Raw genomic sequence first — 18,843 nt, 5'->3', positions numbered from 1 at the left:
TATTGCAATCAAAACAGGTGATGGACAGAATGTGGATCAATGTCACACATTCAACCCAGTCCAAAGATCTGGGCCCAAATCCATCGTTTTTTTTGCACTCCACACCACCCTGTGTTAGACAATGGCGATATGCAAATCAGCTCTGACCCTGTGCCCCATGGGAACAGTCCAGTCCGAACTACATAAGCCATGTCCTTCCCAGAACGGAATCAAGCATCCGAGGACCGGACCGGTTTCGAGGTAACACCTCTCATCAGCCCGGCTAGCTTGACTCCAGTGGTGTGGAGTGCCTGGGACCCACGTCTGAGCATCCCCAGCGCACTTATGGCGGTATTGCAAACAAAACAGGTGATGGACAGAATGTGGATCAATGTCACACATTCAACCCAGTCCAAAGATCTGGGCCCAAATCCATCGGTTTTTTTGCACTCCACACCACCCTGGGTTAGACAATGGTGATATGCAAATCAGCTCTGACCCTGTGCCCCATGGGAACAGTCCAGTCCGAACTACAAAAGCCATGTCCTTCCCAGAACGGAATCAAGCATCCGAGGACCGGACCGGTTTCGAGGTAACACCTCTCATCAGCCCGGCTAGCTTGACTCCAGTGGTGTGGAGTGCCTGGGAACCACGTCTGAGCATCCCCAGCGCACTTATGGCGGTATTGCAAACAAAACAGGTGATGGACAGAATGTGGATCAATGTCACACATTCAACCCAGTCCAAAGATCTGGGCCCAAATCCATCGTTTTTTTTGCACTCCACACCACCCTGGGTTAGACAATGGCGATATGCAAATCAGCTCTGACCCTGTGCCCCATGGGAACAGTCCAGTCCGAACTACATAAGCCATGTCCTTCCCAGAACGGAATCAAGCATCCGAGGACCGGACCGGTTTCGAGGTAACACCTCTCATCAGCCCGGCTAGCTTGACTCCAGTGGTGTGGAGTGCCTGGGACCCACGTCTGAGCATCCCCAGCGCACTTATGGCGGTATTGCAAACAAAACAGGTGATGGACAGAATGTGGATCAATGTCACACATTCAACCCAGTCCAAAGATCTGGGCCCAAATCCATCGGTTTTTTTGCACTCCACACCACCCTGGGTTAGACAATGGTGATATGCAAATCAGCTCTGACCCTGTGCCCCATGGGAACAGTCCAGTCCGAACTACAAAAGCCATGTCCTTCCCAGAACGGAATCAAGCATCCGAGGACCGGACCGGTTTCGAGGTAACACCTCTCATCAGCCCGGCTAGCTTGACTCCAGTGGTGTGGAGTGCCTGGGACCCACGTCTGAGCATCCCCAGCGCACTTATGGCGGTATTGCAAACAAAACAGGTGATGGACAGAATGTGGATCAATGTCACACATTCAACCCAGTCCAAAGATCTGGGCCCAAATCCATCGTTTTTTTTGCACTCCACACCACCCTGGGTTAGACAATGGCAATATGCAAATCAGCTCTGACCCTGTGCCCCATGGGAACAGTCCAGTCCGAACTACAAAAGCCATGTCCTTCCCAGAACGGAATCAAGCATCCGCGGACCGGACCGGTTTCGAGGTAAAACCTCTCATCAGCCCGGCTAGCTTGACTCCAGTGGTGTGGAGTGCCTGGGACCCACGTCTGAGCATCCCCAGCGCACTTATGGCGGTATTGCAAACAAAACAGGTGATGGACAGAATGTGGATCAATGTCACACATTCAACCCAGTCCAAAGATCTGGGCCAAAATCCATCGTTTTTTTTGCACTCCACACCACCCTGGGTTAGACAATGGCGATATGCAAATCAGCTCTGACCCTGTGCCCCATGGGAACAGTCCAGTCCGAACTACAAAAGCCATGTCCTTCCCAGAACGGAATCAAGCATCCGAGGACCGGACCGGTTTCGAGGTAACACCTCTCATCAGCCCGGCTAGCTTGACTCCAGTGGTGTGGAGTGCCTGGGACCCACGTCTGAGCATCCCCAGCGCACTTATGGCGGTATTGCAAACAAAACAGGTGATGGACAGAATGTGGATCAATGTCACACACTCAACCCCGCCCTAAGTGCGCTGGGGATGCCCAGACGTGGGTCCCAGGCACTCCACACCACTGGAGTCAAGCTAGCCGGGCTGATGAGAGGTGTTACCTTGAAACTGGTCCGGTCCTCGGATGCTTGATTCCGTTCTGGGAAGGACATGGCTTTTGTAGTTCGGACTGGACTGTTCCCATGGGGCACAGGGTCAGAGCTGATTTGCATATCGCCATTGTCTAACCCAGGGTGGTGTGGAGTGCAAAATAACGATGGATTTGGGCCAAGATCTTTGGACTGGGTTGAGTGTGTGACATTGGTCCACATTCGGTCCATCACCTGTTGTGTTTGCATTATAAATGCGGCGCATCTGTGGTGCCGCAAGGAGGGAATTGCGTGACGCATTCGTTCTGGCGCATCCCTGCTGATTTGCAGAGATGCGCCAGAACTCATAAATCTGCCCCAAGCTCTCCAGCGCCAGGATATCAGATAAGTGGCAATGCGCTTTATAAATGTTTGAAATAAATACATAAATAATACATAAATGGTCTTTGCCAAGGAAGCCCACATTGCTGACCTCCTTGAAAAATCGGTTCTGTGCAGGGAAAAGTGACACTGCTTCTGCCTGTGCTTTATGTGACTGAAGCTTGCAGTGCTGCTGCACGTGCTGTGCGGCATCTTCCCTGTGCTGGATGTTGCGCTCCTGCTGCTTGTACTAAACATGCTCTTCACACACGTGACGGGACCCAGTTCCACCCCTGAATTTGCACGACACAAAACAAAGTATGGAATTTAAGTCTATCTATTAGACATCATTTTTGACCTATAGATTCCCAGATGTTTGATTGCTTAGACCTCTCGTAAAGTAATGATATGGGTGAAACTTCCCAAAGAAACACAAATTATATTTCCCGAGGCTTCATTATCTCTCGAAAAATGGCAACATCTGGGGACGTCTATTTTTAGTTCAAACATTGCATAAAGGCTGCAGGTAAGCAGTGGCTGCTGGCAGAGTGATAAGTGGCGCGTGGGAGGCTGTCCTACTGTGAAAGATAGGGCGATTAATTCACTTGCTTTTTACCATCTGTGCGTGTCACCCAAACAAATTCAGAAGTTTTACGGTGACATCATCACCTCTGAACTGGACAGAAATGCGCTGCAGTGCACTGCTGACCATGGGGCTGCTTACCATGTCCCTTCCTTCCTGCTGCTCTTGTCGTGCTGGGTGCTCACTTGACACCCGGAAGGAGACAGGTCACGAGCTGGCCGGAGACATCCTGATTGGAGGGATCATCCCGGTGCACTGGAACTGGAAAGACCCCGAAACTACGTTCACGGACGCACCTACGCCGATCCTCTGTCGCGAGTAAGAGTAGTGCCTTTCGTTTTATCAGTCTAATACTTTAACTACGAGTACGGTAAAGCCTAAATGGGCACGGTTCGTGTTTCTCTCAGACTTTCAAGCCAACAGTTGTATCTCTAAGCTAGACTCCCTTACTAAATTTCCTAAAAGCGGATCAAACAGAAACATGATGGACTTGATATCTGTTATGGATTTCACTCCAATATTGCCTCTTACTGTTTTTTTTGTTTTTGTCTCTTTCACTTTCTCTTCATTTCCCCGCTTGTCTACTAACCAATCGTTTTCTGTGAATGTGAACTTATTTTGTAGCGAATGTACCCCCTCCCCACTACGAGATGTCTAGCACCTTTTTCTTACCCCCTGCTCGTCTGAGTACACCACTACCTAAATACTGCCTCTTCTTCTACCTTTATTTTATATTTTGCACCACACACCCCTCTCCTTCTCTGGTTGTAACTTTCTTGTATAACTTGCTTCAAAACACCGTCTCTGCATCTTTTCTGCAGAATGTATGAGCCATGTGCCCAAAGCCATTTTAGAGACGAAGTTCAAATTACCCACAGCAGTGGTTGAAATTACAAGTACAGGGTTTTCACACCAGATTCCCTTGCATTTGTAAATACGTTAAATAGTATGCAATTGTATTCCTTAATTGTGTGATATTAGTTAGAAGTAAATCCTACAGCAAGAGTGGGGTCTGTCACTTTTAAAATGGGTAGGCCCTTCGAAATCGTGAGCATTCACAAACTTGTTTGGCACCGGTTACCACTTTGGACCTGGTCAATAAAATACTCTAGACAGATCTCATCCACTTTCTGGGATGGCAAATGGTCGGAGCTTACCCATAATTAAAGGGTTTCTCCAATGGGAAGAATACTTCTCCCATGGAAAAAATGAAGAATAACGAGGCTACTGCTCATAGGCCTAGCATTTGCCCACATGCCGCGGGACATGGGGTGCAGTTACAAGCGCATAAATCCCTTGCATGGTTATAATTAATAAAACAGTTTCAGGAGTACTGCTGGGAATTTCTTGAGTGTCACACATTCCTGGGCGAACTCGAGGGAATCTTTGTGGATTACAATTCATGAATCTGCACCCCTGTGAGTTAGCAAACCTCTGGGGATCACTGACATCATCTGTAACAAACATTTCGTGTGGGCAAGTTATCGCGCCCAAAATTATCGAGAAATATTTAGAAGACAACAACACTCAACATCCTGTGATTCTGGGCAAATCAGTTAATCTCTTTGTGCTGTACAAAAATTACTGTGTCCTTGTGTAACTAAACTGGTGCTATGTAAAGCGCTCTGATACCAGATATCTTCGCTATATAAAACTCTCAAAAAAAGTGCAAATATGTAAGTATAGATAAACTATTCTTAATATTCTCAACTCTACACACTTTCAAGATATGTGTGTGTGAATATATATATAATATATATATATATATATATATATATATATATATATATATATATATATATATATATATATATATATATATATATATATATATATATATATATATATATGTATATATATTCGCGCTCAAGCCCCTGCAGGTTCCATTGAGGAAGGCGGAGCGCCGAAACGCGTCTGTTGCAAATATAATAAATAACATCTGAGAATTACCCCCGGAGTGCGTGGTTTTCATTGTGAACCTGGTGGAAGCCCTGAGCGAAATATATATATATATATATATATATATATATATATATATATATATATATATATATATAGTGGCCTGTCACGGTCATGGAGAGCCCCATCGCGACCCATGCGAGTCCGTGACACCGATGAAAGTAAGCGGTGTTCACGGAGTTACGTGCCTGTTGACATCTTTACATAAGGCTGAATACATATATTGGGAGTGCTTGTGAACCTACCTGAGGTTTAATTTTCACTGAGGAACATGGTGAGAGGCTCCCACGAAGGGTATAACTGATGACTACAATTACCATGATGCATGAGAACCACGCCCACTACGGCAATATTTAAAATCACGCTATAAGAACAACGTCACTTCTGCCTGCTCAGTTCCCTACATGCCTAGCCAGTGATCAAGGGAAATGCTTCCTGAAACGTGTATGATATACTTTGCAAACGGACTTTGTAATAACAGGAACTGCCGTGTTTGATTTCAGCAGTATGTCAATAAAGAAACGGCAGCACGAAACGTGAGGCTTTCCAAGTTTTTGGTGTTCTGCATTTGGAATATATATATATATATATATATATATATATATATATATATATATATATATATATATATATATATATATCCACAGGTACTGGATCCCACTAGTTAGGAGGACACAGAGACGGCACACCAGGAGGTCTTTGCACAAATCCTTTATTGTGCACTCGTAAATCAAGGACCTTGATTTACGAGTGCACAATAAAGGATTTGTGCAAAGACCTCCTGGTGTGCCGTCTCTGTGTCCTCCTAACTAGTGGGATCCAGTACCTGTGGATAATTAAGAGTAGCGGCTGCTACTACCGACGGCATCAGCGTTGCTCTGGTTGAGGATCGTTCGAGCAGCATCTCTGAAGCTATATATATATATATATATATATATATATATATATATATATATATATATATATCCACGTAGAGTCGCCTCCTCACAGAAGACAACGAGGGACTCAGCGGGCAGAATACAGGTAATATTATTCAGTGTTTCTTATGGCATGACGCATTTCGGGAATCGTCCCTCTTCAGATGCCTATGCTCCCCGTCCTGACTCCATATAGCAGTCCCTTTTTGAATGTATAATACATCCCCCTCATTGGTGGAAAAAGTTGATGGACTGCAAGTACCAGCAACCCTTGGGGTGGGAAGTCTGATCAGGCTGCCAGGACTCGGAATAGTTCCTTTTATTGGGGCTGGATCAATTATCCCTTGCTGCCCAACGCCTTCTGCAGCCTCCGTGGGGGTTATATATATATATATATATATATAAAGTACATATATGTGGAGTTATATAAAGTATAACTTTTCTTGCTTTGGAACCTACCATCACCATATTTTTGTCCTCATATTCTTGACACAATATCTTGTCCTCACAATATATTTTTTCCGATATTTTGTTTGAACACCAACCTGCGGTACAGACTTATTGACTGTTTTTTCATTTACAGAATATATGCATAAAGTTGTAAGCCCTACTCTTCAATTAGAGCCATATGCTATTGTGTTTAACGTTTTCCAGTGCGTATTGATCCTTCTGCAGATGTGGCTTTTCAGCCTGGATGCACCCCAGCAGAGGAAGCTGCACACATTTCATGTGAATTGGAAACACAGGGCCATTTCACATTTAGAATACGAATCCAGGCTTCTGAAAGACTTTGGGGTGGATAGGCGGCTGCACAGCTTGCACAAACCCCTTTACTAGTGCCAGTATGTCAAGGAAACACATAGGCCCTTATTTATGAAGCCTTGCGTCAGTTTTGCGCCGCCGGTGCGTCACTTTTTGTGACGCACCAGCGGCGTACAAAATGCGCCTTGTTGCGCCATATTTAAAAAGTGACGCATCTAGGTAGATGCGTCACTTTTTAAACCCCTGCGCCACATTATACCTGCGTCAGGTATAATGTATGCAGAGGGGGCGTTCCCCCGCAAAAAGCCTCGTAATAGTGACGCAGTGAAATCTATGAGATTTCACTGCGTCACTTTTAGGATGCTGTTGCGTCAAAATCTTGTGCCTGCCTCACAGCAGGAGTTAGACTGACGCAAGCCCTTTCACATGGGGCTTTCCCCATGTGAAAGGATGCATTGCTGGAGTTGCGCCACTTTAGTGACACACTCCAGCAATGCGTCATTTTTGCGCTTACAGATGCGTCAGAAATACTGACGTATCTGTAAGTCCTTGCAACATGATGCGTCATATTTCATGTATGACGCATCATTGGTGTCGCAAGGAGTGCGCAGTGAAAAGTGACGTATCGCTGTTTTCACGCAGCGATGCGTCACTTTTCATAAATGAGGCCCATAAAGTTTAGGCTAAAGAATCTTTGTGTAGGCATATATTGAGTTCATCCAGCACTGTATTTCTTCTACCATCTATATGTCTTTATTGGGTAATCCTGGAATGCTTGACTATGTTATTGTTTTAGCCTCCGTATATGATATGTTACGTTGTGTTAAGTTATGGTACGCTATGCCATGATTTGTTATTTTTTGTCATATTATGCAATGCCAAGTAAAGACATGATATGCTAGGTGCACTATTATAGGGTATGGTAGGTCTTGGTTATGTCATGTTCATTCATGTTATGTTATATTATATTATATTATGGAAGTCATGAAATAGTACTGTAGCAGAGTGTGGTGTATTATATTATAATATGCCATGGTATAGATTGGCACGGTACTGTATGGTATCTTTCACTATGTAATTTTGCTGAGTTTGTATGTAGTACAGCCTTGACAGTTTCCAACAGCACCCTGAAATTGTTTGAATGAAGGTAGCCTGGAGAGAGGTACCCCAAAGTGGGGGGAGGTCGGTTCGGGGGTGCTCCGATTGAGACTAATCACTGGAACACCCAGCCTGAGTATGTGACCTTGAGGGCAGATTACAAACCTTTTAGGCTGGGTTTGGCCACAAAAGTGCCCCATACCTGCACAAAATATTTTTTGATGGATTTACTATCCAACACAACAATTGTGTTGCACTGGAAAGTTCCCTAAAAGTAACACAAAGTAGTGCAAAGCAGCGCAAACCTTTGCTGCACAGGTGCTATAAACCCAGAGATATGGCCTTTCCTCTTCTCTCCCTGTCATGCAGCGCAGTTCAGCAACTTTGAATGGTGCTCTGCATTCCGCGATTTCTTTGTAAATCTGGCCATGAGTTTCTTCCACTAATTCGTTTGTGTTTTCCTTTTCTGACAGCGTGAAGCTGCTTTGCATTTCAATATATTGACTTGGCGGTGATACTGGTGTAATCTGCTTAGTACCTTTAGCTAGTAACTTCTGGGGGCTAACACCAGGATGAGCTGAGTTTGGATATGTCAGTGTTTTATTGCTAGTATACTTTAGTTCTGTTGAGACTGAAAGGTTTGGGGTTTTAATGTTGGCATATTTTAGTAATATTTGTGAGCTAACTTCAGAATATTTTGATCTGATAATGTTGATATTTTAATGTTGCTATCCTGTACCTAGTAATATTGTTTTTGTTTGGTTTTTAGACGATGAGCATAGGCTAATATCCACAGGATTTGAGGAGGTTGTGAGTGAATCTTTTCATTTGTAACCCTATTGTGCTCACATCAATATATGCTGGGTTGATAATGCTGGTGTGTTATTGTTGGCATGTTTACATCAGTGATCAGTTGGTTGGAAATATAGGTGGTTTAAATGTTGTGACAATTTGAAATCAGCATTAAAGAGGGGCAATATTAGTCTGTAAAATTGTGTTGAGACAGTGCCAGGATGTGTTAAGTTAGCAATATTATAGAGTGACTATTGTTTTGGATTTGAGTTTGATTGAATCTTTGCAGTGATAGTTCCATTTTCTTCCAGACATCTGACAACAAAGGTTTTGCCAGCTTTTTTTCTGCAGAATTGGACTTTACTTTGAGAGGTCTTATAAAAGAGAGAACATTTTTATTAAAGTCAGAACATTTGCATCTTTTCCTGTTTTGTTAACTTCCTTGAGCTGCCACCCTGGATCTGATCCAGATCTCTATCGCTAAGATCTCCAATTCCCCTCCAAGGGCCTGATTACAAGTGAATATTCCTGATTCATACCCTTACATAGGTACAATTTGCATTGCCCTAATATAGGCATAGAAATCAAGCCCATGCAGACCAATTACAGTCATGGCTACTTTCACCTGTACCAAACGTCACAACAATTTCTTGGAAAATCGGCTTAAGCAGTTAGGGAACTTCCCCTTGCTTGAATATTGATTTGTCCAAGAACTCATGTACTTTGCAAAGAACAACGATTTCCTAGGGGTTCTTTCCTGACGTTATTATGCCTGACTTTACGTCAAACTAGACACTTCAAGGTAGAAATATGCCTTCACTTGCTCCAGCAAGATGCAGTGGTTCGGAGCAGTTCGACTATCTACTTGCCCGATGCAGCTCGCTACAGCAAGTGCCAAAGGAAGTCGACCCTCCAGCTGACGCACTGATCGAGAGGCTGCACTTCTCTCAGTGAGAATCCAGCCCCAGTGATTCCAAGCTCCCCTTGTGCGGTGTTGGGAAATCGAGTCCTGAGACTGAGATACCAGACCTCCTTCATTCTAAACTAAGGGATGGAGCTGATTAGAGCCTAGGGAAATCTTGGATAGATTCTTGGCAAGGAAAACTAAAACCTATGCTACACAATACTTACTTCTTCTCACGTCCTAGACTTAGGTTAGGTACATTGGGGTAGGCGTATTTTAGAAGCACCAGCTGAACATTTTTAGTCATTGTTATTTATGTATGTATTTATATACCATACAATGCTCTTACAGTATTATTTTATAATATTGTTCTCGCTGTACGCATTATACTTTGCAGTCTGCATTACGATTGTAGCAGTTCACTTTTCTTGCACGAGAGAGAAGACTGTTCAATAAACCTTTTATTGAAAATGCCCGTCTCTCCATTTCTCTGCAACTCTGTAGAAACGAAACATGCACGAGTGACTGAGTGAAATACTTATCTATTGTTTCCGCGACTGTAGAGATGCATTTATTATTCTTGGGAAACAAAGTTGTCATGTCAGAAACTAATCCATTCTTGTGAATTCGAGAAAGTTTCTAGTGACCTCTGAGCTAGCTGGCACTCACTATTAGGTTTAGTATATTCAATAGAGACCTAGTCGACCTCAGTCCTACGTCTAATCTATAGGATATATTATTCCAATGTGCAGAGCCTATTGGGAAGTTAGGAACTACACTACAGTTTGTGATGAAGTAACCTGTCCGCCAAACTCGTTATCAGTCTCCAAGAGTTTGGGTAGATTTAGGCAGAGTTATATATGAGCTAAGGAGCTGTACAGATGCTTTATGAAGCTGCATGTAATTGTAAGATGGGCAATGCCTATTGTCGGACCTGTGCCTCTCCGCAGGGTCACTCCCAAACATTTTGCCTCCACTTCTATTTTGGATTAATTTGTTTTTGCTGGCCTTAACACTCTATTCACATTACCACTACTAACCAGTGATAAAGTGCTTTTGCTCTCTCCTCTAAACATGTTTTGATAGTTTTTTACCTGTTTGACATATTTAATTTACTTTGAAGTCCCTTGCAGAGTGGTATACCATATACCCTGGGCGTGTATTTTAAATGCTACCAGTGAGTCTGCATCAGTTATTGTGCCACCCACTTGAGTAGCACCTTAAAACAGCCTGAAGGCAGTCTGAAAGCAGTTGCAAACTGCCATATCGACTTTGCATTAAAACACCCTTGCCAAGTCTTAAACTCTGCTATTTTTACATACATGTCACCCCTAAGGTAGGCCCCAGGAAGTCAATAGTGGAGGTTGCTGTGTAATTAAAAGGTTGGACAAGTACTTTTAAGTTTTACATGTCCTGGTGGTGAACATTTTCCAAATCCGTTTTTTAACTACTGTGAGGCCTACCCCACCCATTTGATGAGGATTCCACATTACAAATAATGAGCTATAATTTCAAATCAGGAGCAGGTAGCTATGCCACGTTTAGCATTTAGAAATGGCAATGACAAAACCTCTTTAATGGTAATCAGATTTTTCATTACAATTTTAAAAATTCCCCTTTTAGAAAGTTTTCATTTGGAGGCCCTTAGCCCTTTTGTGCATTTACCCTGTCTCGGGTCCCATGACTGAGTGTAACTGAAAGACTTTGTGAATTCCTCCCAGACTGTCACATAATAGAGGGATGATGTGTAACTGAAAGGGCCATCTGCTGGCAGGGTGGATGGGCAAAGCTGAACACAGCCCTACTTACAACTGAATAGCCTGTGCTCTGCCTTCACACAAAGGGCCTAACAACCCCACAGTGTTACTGCAGCCAGCTTGGAGCCATGGCATAGTAGGCTGTGCACTCCAAACCACTCTCTAGAAATGTCTTCCACCTGGAACCTCAGTCACCAACTTTCCTGTACATTTCTAGACCTGTAGATACTCTGCCAGAAAGAAGGACTGCTCTGCTGGTGTAAGGACTCCCACTCTGCCGGACTGCTGTTCTGAAAGAACTGCTGCCCTGCTCTGCTGATCTACCAACTGCTTCCTTCTTGCCTGGGTACAAGCACTAGATCTTTATACATCCCAGAGCCACCAGAGTGACTCACAAGGGCTAGTTTGCTGGCCTCCTGTTCAAAACCACGGGGACCAAAAATACTTCTTCCTTTTTGAACCCAAACCTGAACCCCGCCTGAGGGGAAACATCCTTTACGACGCAACTTTTACCACGCAGTGCCTTTACAACGCAGGTTTTTCAACGCAAGTCATTACAACAAATTGCACTGGGGGGCGCTGTAGGATAGGTAATAGTTTAATTTACTATCCAACACCTTCCCTACTATCCACGGGGACTGGTGTTGGAATAGTAAATTAAACTATTCACTATCCAGCACTCCCCAACGCAAGTCATTGTAACAAATTGCGTTGAAAAACCTGCGTTGTAAAGGCATGCGTGGTAAAAGCATGCGTTGTAACAACGTACATCCCCCGTCTGAGTGAGTCATGACCCTCCAAGTTGTTACCCTCCTGTCCTCGGCCCTTGAAAGTGAGTTCCAAGGTTCCCAGCTAGCCAAAATTCAAAAGTGGGGTACAATTTGGAGTTATAAACTGCTCTGAGAACCAGAAGGAGATTGGGATCAACCTGCTTGCTTATCCAGCCAAGGTGCATTGCTGGTTGGATTGACTTTCCAGCTTCTCCCACTACATTCTTCTCCACAGTAGCGAATCCTTTTCAGCGGTCCATCCCCAAAGAGTCATCCAACCTTTTGGAACTGTCTTTGACCCTCTGCCTTCCATTTCAAGTCCAAAAGTAGAAGTCTTCACTGCGGCTTCAACAAAGGCTATCAATGAAGATGACGCTCCCTCCTTGTACACCTCCTGCAGCCTTGCCCCGCTGACCTTTGACTTCTCAGAACATTTAAATCTGAATTTTATTAAAGTCTGAATGTATGCGCCAGCTGGGCCCAGTCCACTTCTGGTATCTGAACAGCGGTCCATCGCCGTTAGCCATAATATTTTTACCTTGACCTGGCTTGGTGACTAGATGTCCAGAGTTGGTGCTTTGAACTTTTAGGTGATAGTTTTCACTAAGACCTTTAAAAATTCTACTTATTGGATTTTTGTTGTTTGAGTGTAAAGTAATTTACAGAAATGTACTCTATTTTTTTAAATTGGTCTGGGATTTTTCTTCTGCTGTGTTTTCACTTTATTACTGTTTGTGTGCTGCATACATTCTTTACAAATGCTTCCAAGTTAAGCCTGATTGCTTTTTGTGCTAAGCTACCCAGGGTTAAGCACAAGTTAATTTAGTGACTATTGGTTGTTCACCCTGCAAGTGATTGTGACTGTTGCCTGACCAGGGCTCACACCTGAGTCAACCAGCAACCTCATTTCAAACACTTATCTTCTGCGAAAACCCGTGTTTTTGTACACCATTTTGGAATAAAGAAAATCACAACTAAGATGACCTATGTCTGTGATTATTAGTATTGTATTTCAAAAAATTGTGTGGTGCACCTTTGCGTTTATGTATTGACCATTTTGAGCTCTCGGATGAACTAACACTGTGACAGTGGGTGTTAATCAGTGTGCACACACCTCGCCCATACAAACCATTGGGGGCGATTTATAATTGGGAGTGATCTGGTTTAGGTGCTATAAATTAGGAAGGTTCCACTGTCTTTTTCTTTTTTGGAACTTATCTTCTGATAGCTGAAGGATACCCTCATGGGCGATAGTGCCCTTTACAAATACACATCACATAAGAACATATGATCTTTGACAGCATGCACTGTTTCTATGAAGTTGATCCACTTGATGCTTTCTGTGTGGATGATTTATATGGATATAAGTTGAAGTCACTGTTTCCCTCAACAATTTTTTAGCAATTTGCAAACTCTCCATCTTAATCACAAAGCTTCTCTTTGTCATGTCACTTATGTCTGCAGCTTCAGCATCCGTTCTTACCACTGGGCTCGAGCCATAGACTTTGCTGTGCACGAGATTAATCAAGATGGAACGTTCCTCCCCAACGTCACATTGGGTGTGCGTATCTTTGACTCCTGTCTGTCTTTGACAAGGTCTCTCATGGGAATCACCTGGCTGTTGGCAGGGGGCGACCAAGGCCTCCCAAACTACCGCTACCCGGACAAGCCACCACTGGCAGTCATCATAGCAGACTCAGGCACCACAAAGTCAATTGCCATCGGCAGGTGGCTGGGGCTTCATAGATACCCACAGGTAACATCTGAGAGTATGAACATGTTACAGAGTGCAATAAAGTGAAAAGAAGTTTTGAAGGACAGGTTATAGAAAAGTATCCAGATTTAGACTAACACATCGATTAATTAACCATATATAAATATGGCATGTTCTATAAATATGGTTTCTCCTAACTCTAAGGAGCTAGGATAATGAATTATCTCTTTGAACCAAACTCTCAAGTCCAGATGTACAAAGCCATTTTACGATCGCAGAGCCAGCGATTTGCAAAATCACAGGGTTTGTGGTTTGCAACCACAAAATTACTTTTTTCCTACTTACTAAACCCATTTTTCGAGTCAGAGAAATCTTTTTGATAGCAAAATGTGTTTTGCATTTCATTTCAAATCACAGCTTCCAACCCTAATAGGCAGATGCAATGTGATCAAAATGATTTATCTCCCGAAATGTTTATATTTTTTCCGCACTATCTGCCTAAATTTTGAACAACACATATTCAAGGCAATAGACAATACATTTTCTCGATTTATATGGGGCTATACAAAATCACGCAGAGCTTACCGATATATTTCGCTCCCGCAAGAAAGAGGCGGACTTGCTGTCCCTAACCTCAAGGTCTACTGGTGGGCCACAGTCCTGAAATATAGCAAGATCTTATTGACCCCCAACCTGAATCCTATACAAGAAGGTGAAATTTCGACCCCATAAGAACTCATCCTTGGTATGGAAACAGGTGAACATCTATAGCGACTTACCTTTGACTGTCACTATAAAAAGGTCCGTTTCAAAACATTAGCCAGTATATATAATGCATGGAGAGATATACGTAAACTTCTCGGTGTCGGCAGATACTCTTATTAAACGAGCCTTCATCAGAACTATAATCTACCTTATATCTTCTTTGATAACTATATGAAAAGATAGGTGAATATTGGGATCACTAGATGTGGATGTTTCTTTACAACAACAGACTTTAAATCATTCGAAGAATTAAAGAATGAGTTTGGCTTAGAACATAGAGATTTTTTTAAATTCCTTCAAATAAGAGATTTTTTAATAAAGAAAGGTGGTGGAAGCGCAGAGTTTCACAGGATTCAAACAATAGAAATCCTCAACAGAAACATCACCGCAAAAATAGGAGCAATATATCTTAACCTATTTTCGCTATTACCAGATGATATGGATAAACATATAAATAAATGGCAAAATAAGCTAGATATGAAGGAGGAATCAGTTCAGCAGGCATTCCAACTTTATCAATCACTGCTAATGTCACCCAAACTTCAAGTCCAGTACTGTAAAACCTTTTTTCAACTATATCACACACCCTACAAAATAGCCAAATGGAGCACAAGCAAAGGTACTCAATGTCCCAGATGCTCGACATCAGCGGCCGATATAGTTCATTTATTTGCCACCTGTGATAAAGTCATACCCCTTAGACACAAAATATCAGCATTCTTATCCGAAACCTTGAACTTAAACATAGAAATCACAGTAGCCGAAATTATTCTAGGAAGGGACGGGGATATGAGGCCAAAAAAAATGCAGGGGTTTATTTATGTCTCCTTGTCTGTTCTCAGAATATGCTTAGCATCCAGTTGGTTAGATCCAAATCCCCCGACTTTTCCACAGTGGCAGGCAAGACTCTTAGCCACATACACTCTAGAGATCGCGATATATCGGAGGAAGGGACTTAAAAGGAAAAAGAAGTGTCTAGAAATTTGGGATCACCTAACACAGTGGATACGACTCCAAGAACTATAAAACAGAATATTATATTTATTATATGAAGTTAATGCCATCATAATCTAATGTTTTTCTTGATGTCAATGACTCTTGAATATGTCTGAATTTGGTGTTTTCATGTTTTCTTGATGTGAGCTGTTGATTGTCATTCTTTTTTTTTTCTTCCTTCTTCTCTTTTTTTCATTCACTTTTTTTTGTTCTTAGCTGTCTGTAAATCTGTGACAAGTAAACAGATGACCGGATCAGAGTGGGGGGGCTAGGGGTGGGGGCTCCTGGGTGGGCGGCTCATCTTGTAAAAAATATTCTAATAAAGAAATGTTTTTAAAAAAAAAAATGAAATCACAGTTAGGATTGGGCAATTAAAAGATGTCCCTTCCTAAATGCAAGTTGAAATACCATGTATCAATGTATGTATCTCTGATTTTCTACTGAAATAGTGTTCACAAACCATTGATCAGTCACCAATACCTACATGGAAGTAGTAACTAATTCTAAAAGGAGAGGTTTCCTTAGGACACCGTTCCCTTTGTGAATGCTGTCAGCAGCCTTGAGTGAAAAAGACCATGGTTGGGGGAACCACTGCCAGCTCCTCAATGTTTTCACACATGGAATTAGTTTTTTTAAAGCAGCATGTGTTTCTTTAAGGAACACAGGTTGCTTTAGAAAAAAAGTGCTTACTGTTGGGACTGCAAACAAAATAATGATGGTCTGCTGTTCCTTGCCATCCTATACCTTTGTTTTTGTAGCTAATCACAGGGGGTTGCCACCTGATTAATTAATATTCATTAGGACAGTTATGTGATAACATGTGACTGAAGATATTGCAAGGTAACTTATAGTACATAGGTGGCAGTGCAAAATCAAAGAATTGTCACAAACAGTTGATGAACGATTTGCGACCACTATGTTCGATAAATCTTATAGTACATATGGCCCTTAATCCTAACTGCTGCAGAGTTCAGTCCTGTAACAATAGGGATCACAGCATTATCCTTGCTCAATTAATTAAAATCTCATAATTTTAGTTCGTCTTCTCAAACTATAGTGTGACACTGAACTCTATGCTCAATATCCCTGTACTCTCTGTTTAATTGCAGATTAGCTACTTTGCTAGCAGCACTGTGCTAAGTGACAAGGTCCAGTTTCCGTCCTTCTTCCGAACTATTCCTAGTGATGACTTCCAAGCCAGAGGCCTCGCACAACTTGTGGCCCACTTTGGGTGGACTTGGGTAGGGATTTTGTCAACTGACAATGACTATGGCCAGCTGGGCTCTCAAATTTTAAAAGCAGAGCTCTCCAAGTTTGAGGTGTGCATTGCATTCCACAAAACCATCCCTCTTATTGCACAAGACAGCAAGATCAACCACATAGTGGAGGAGGTCCAGAGGTCTACAGCAACAGCCATCCTCGTCTTCTCGTCTGATCCTTATATATGCCCCATAATGGAGAAACTATCCAAACTGAATGGCACAAGGAAAGTTTGGCTTGCATCAGAGGGTTGGTCAACCTCCCCTATTGTTTCCACGGCAGAACTTGCAGACTTGCTGAGGGGCACTATTGGGTTTGCCATCCATGAAGGACAAATGCCTGGGTTCACAGAGTTCCTTCTCCAGCTTCATCCTCTGTCCTACCCACATGATCCAATTTTGAAACTCTTTTGGGAGCATATATTCAAATGCCAGTGGCCAGGCACTGCCGTCATGGTTGAGTCAGATCGAAATACAACATCAAAAACTATTTGCACCGGCTATGAGAACCCAATGGCTATCAGGGACCTATACTTCATTGACTCTGACTTGAGAATCAGCTATAACATTTACAATGCAGTGTATGCCATGGCGCACACATTAAGAAACATGTGGTCTTGTATACCAGGACAGGGACCTTTTACAAATAATACTTGTGCCAACATATGGAAAGTCCAACCATGGGAGGTGAGATAGACTTACAAGTTATGAGTGAAAAGTGGAAGTAAACAGTTGTTTTATTTTTATTGTAATATGTAAATGTACTACTAAATCACAATGAAGGGGTATTTTGATGAAAACAGTTAATGATTTTACTCTTTAGTGTATAGGTAAAACCCTTTTGAAAAGAGTGTCCAGTTTCAAAGAAGACAGTTTAAGAGAAATTATTGACAGATGCAAGCTTTTAGTGGAGGATTGAAGATGGGATAAATTCATATGTTAAATCTAGAAATAGAAGGCTGAGCGAAAATATATTTAATTGTACAGACACATAAATATATACATTTACATAATCCCAGAAAAAAATCAGTTTAATGAATATCGTGTTTGGACCATAAGAAAACACTAAAGTCTGACTATTTTGCTTAACTCTACAACAATTACTTCCTCCAGTGTACGTCTCTAGAGCTTACAAATGACAACACAGCACTGGTGGCATCACATTTGGTGTGACCAATAACATGGTACAAAATACTGATATCAAATCAAATATGACAGCAAAGAAGAAGTGATGCTGGAAAGTTTTGAAATAATCTGAGTTATAGCTGGTTACTCTGAGCTCAATCTCTGTCACTGTTGTTTTAGATTGCCTCTACCAATGCAAAAGCGAAAGCAATTTGACCTTAGTTCTTCTCAATGACGGACAGTTCAGTATGATTGGAACCAATTCAATGGAATGGCTGCACAAGCAACCTAGACCAATTTTGGTCTTCTTGAGTCTCATATGTGCAGGTAGTATAACAGTATAAAAGAATAGATTACAGGGACATCATCAGTTTGGAGTTTGTTTTTGTTCTGGGAGCTGGCCGGTATTACATTCACATTGACCTTAACTTCCCTTTCACTTTTTTTCCAAGTAGTCTCACAGGTTTTTAGAAAAGTATAGCTCTTTTAATTGTGGAGGGGGCATTTAGCTTTGGTCATACATATGTTTGGAAATATCAAGGAGCATTACGTGGGATTATAGAAGTTCTTTCACATATATGTGCTGCAAGGGAATCTTTCAGGACATTGTTGGACATGAAAGAGGCTTGAGGCATTTGAGCCAGGTGCCCACACAGGGCACTGGGAAACTTTACACTGTTCAGGGCACTGTATGCCACCAAATGGAGGTTGTTTAACAAGGAACAGTGGTTTAGAATTCTACAAGTGGAGACGGACTAAAGCGGTCCTCCCTCATGGCCCGCGGATTTAACTGTAAAGCTGACTCAGGCAGCTTTCACAAAGGAAACTGAAGAGCAATTCTTGACTCACCTGGTTTGGATATGTACCCTCATATACAGATTGTCGTTCCTCTACACTTATGGATAAGGTAATTATAACCAGCAAGCCTTTTAGACTGTCAGTACCCCTCCCCTCACAGGGT

At 42.4% G+C, this 18,843-nt stretch overlaps 2 protein-coding genes across 2 annotated transcripts in view; one reads left to right on the top strand and one right to left on the bottom strand.

Moving 5' to 3' along the window:
- LOC147678469 (extracellular calcium-sensing receptor-like) overlaps positions 1-12,537 on the bottom strand; it is a 265,477-nt gene extending 252,940 nt beyond the window's left edge. The window contains exons 1-2 of the mRNA XM_086945648.1: positions 12,303-12,537; positions 8,106-8,377 (exon numbers count right to left, since the gene is read on the bottom strand). Coding sequence (XP_086801774.1) covers positions 8,106-8,377; positions 12,303-12,537 — 507 coding nt within the window. The remainder of the gene's footprint in view (positions 1-8,105; positions 8,378-12,302) is intronic.
- Positions 3,265-18,843, top strand: part of LOC147678468 (extracellular calcium-sensing receptor-like) — a 52,574-nt gene continuing 36,995 nt past the window's right edge. Inside the window, exons 1-3 of the mRNA XM_086945647.1 lie at positions 3,265-3,382; positions 13,488-13,779; positions 16,608-17,444. Of these exons, the coding sequence (XP_086801773.1) occupies positions 13,627-13,779; positions 16,608-17,444 (990 nt within the window). The 5' untranslated portion in view covers positions 3,265-3,382; positions 13,488-13,626. The remainder of the gene's footprint in view (positions 3,383-13,487; positions 13,780-16,607; positions 17,445-18,843) is intronic.

Source organism: Lissotriton vulgaris, chromosome 12 (genome assembly GCF_964263255.1).
Source record: "Lissotriton vulgaris chromosome 12, aLisVul1.2, whole genome shotgun sequence".
NCBI classification, from domain to species: Eukaryota; Metazoa; Chordata; class Amphibia; order Caudata; family Salamandridae; genus Lissotriton; species Lissotriton vulgaris.
The sequence above is the reverse complement of the archived record's forward strand: the minus strand, read 5'-3'. Positions and strand labels throughout refer to the sequence as shown.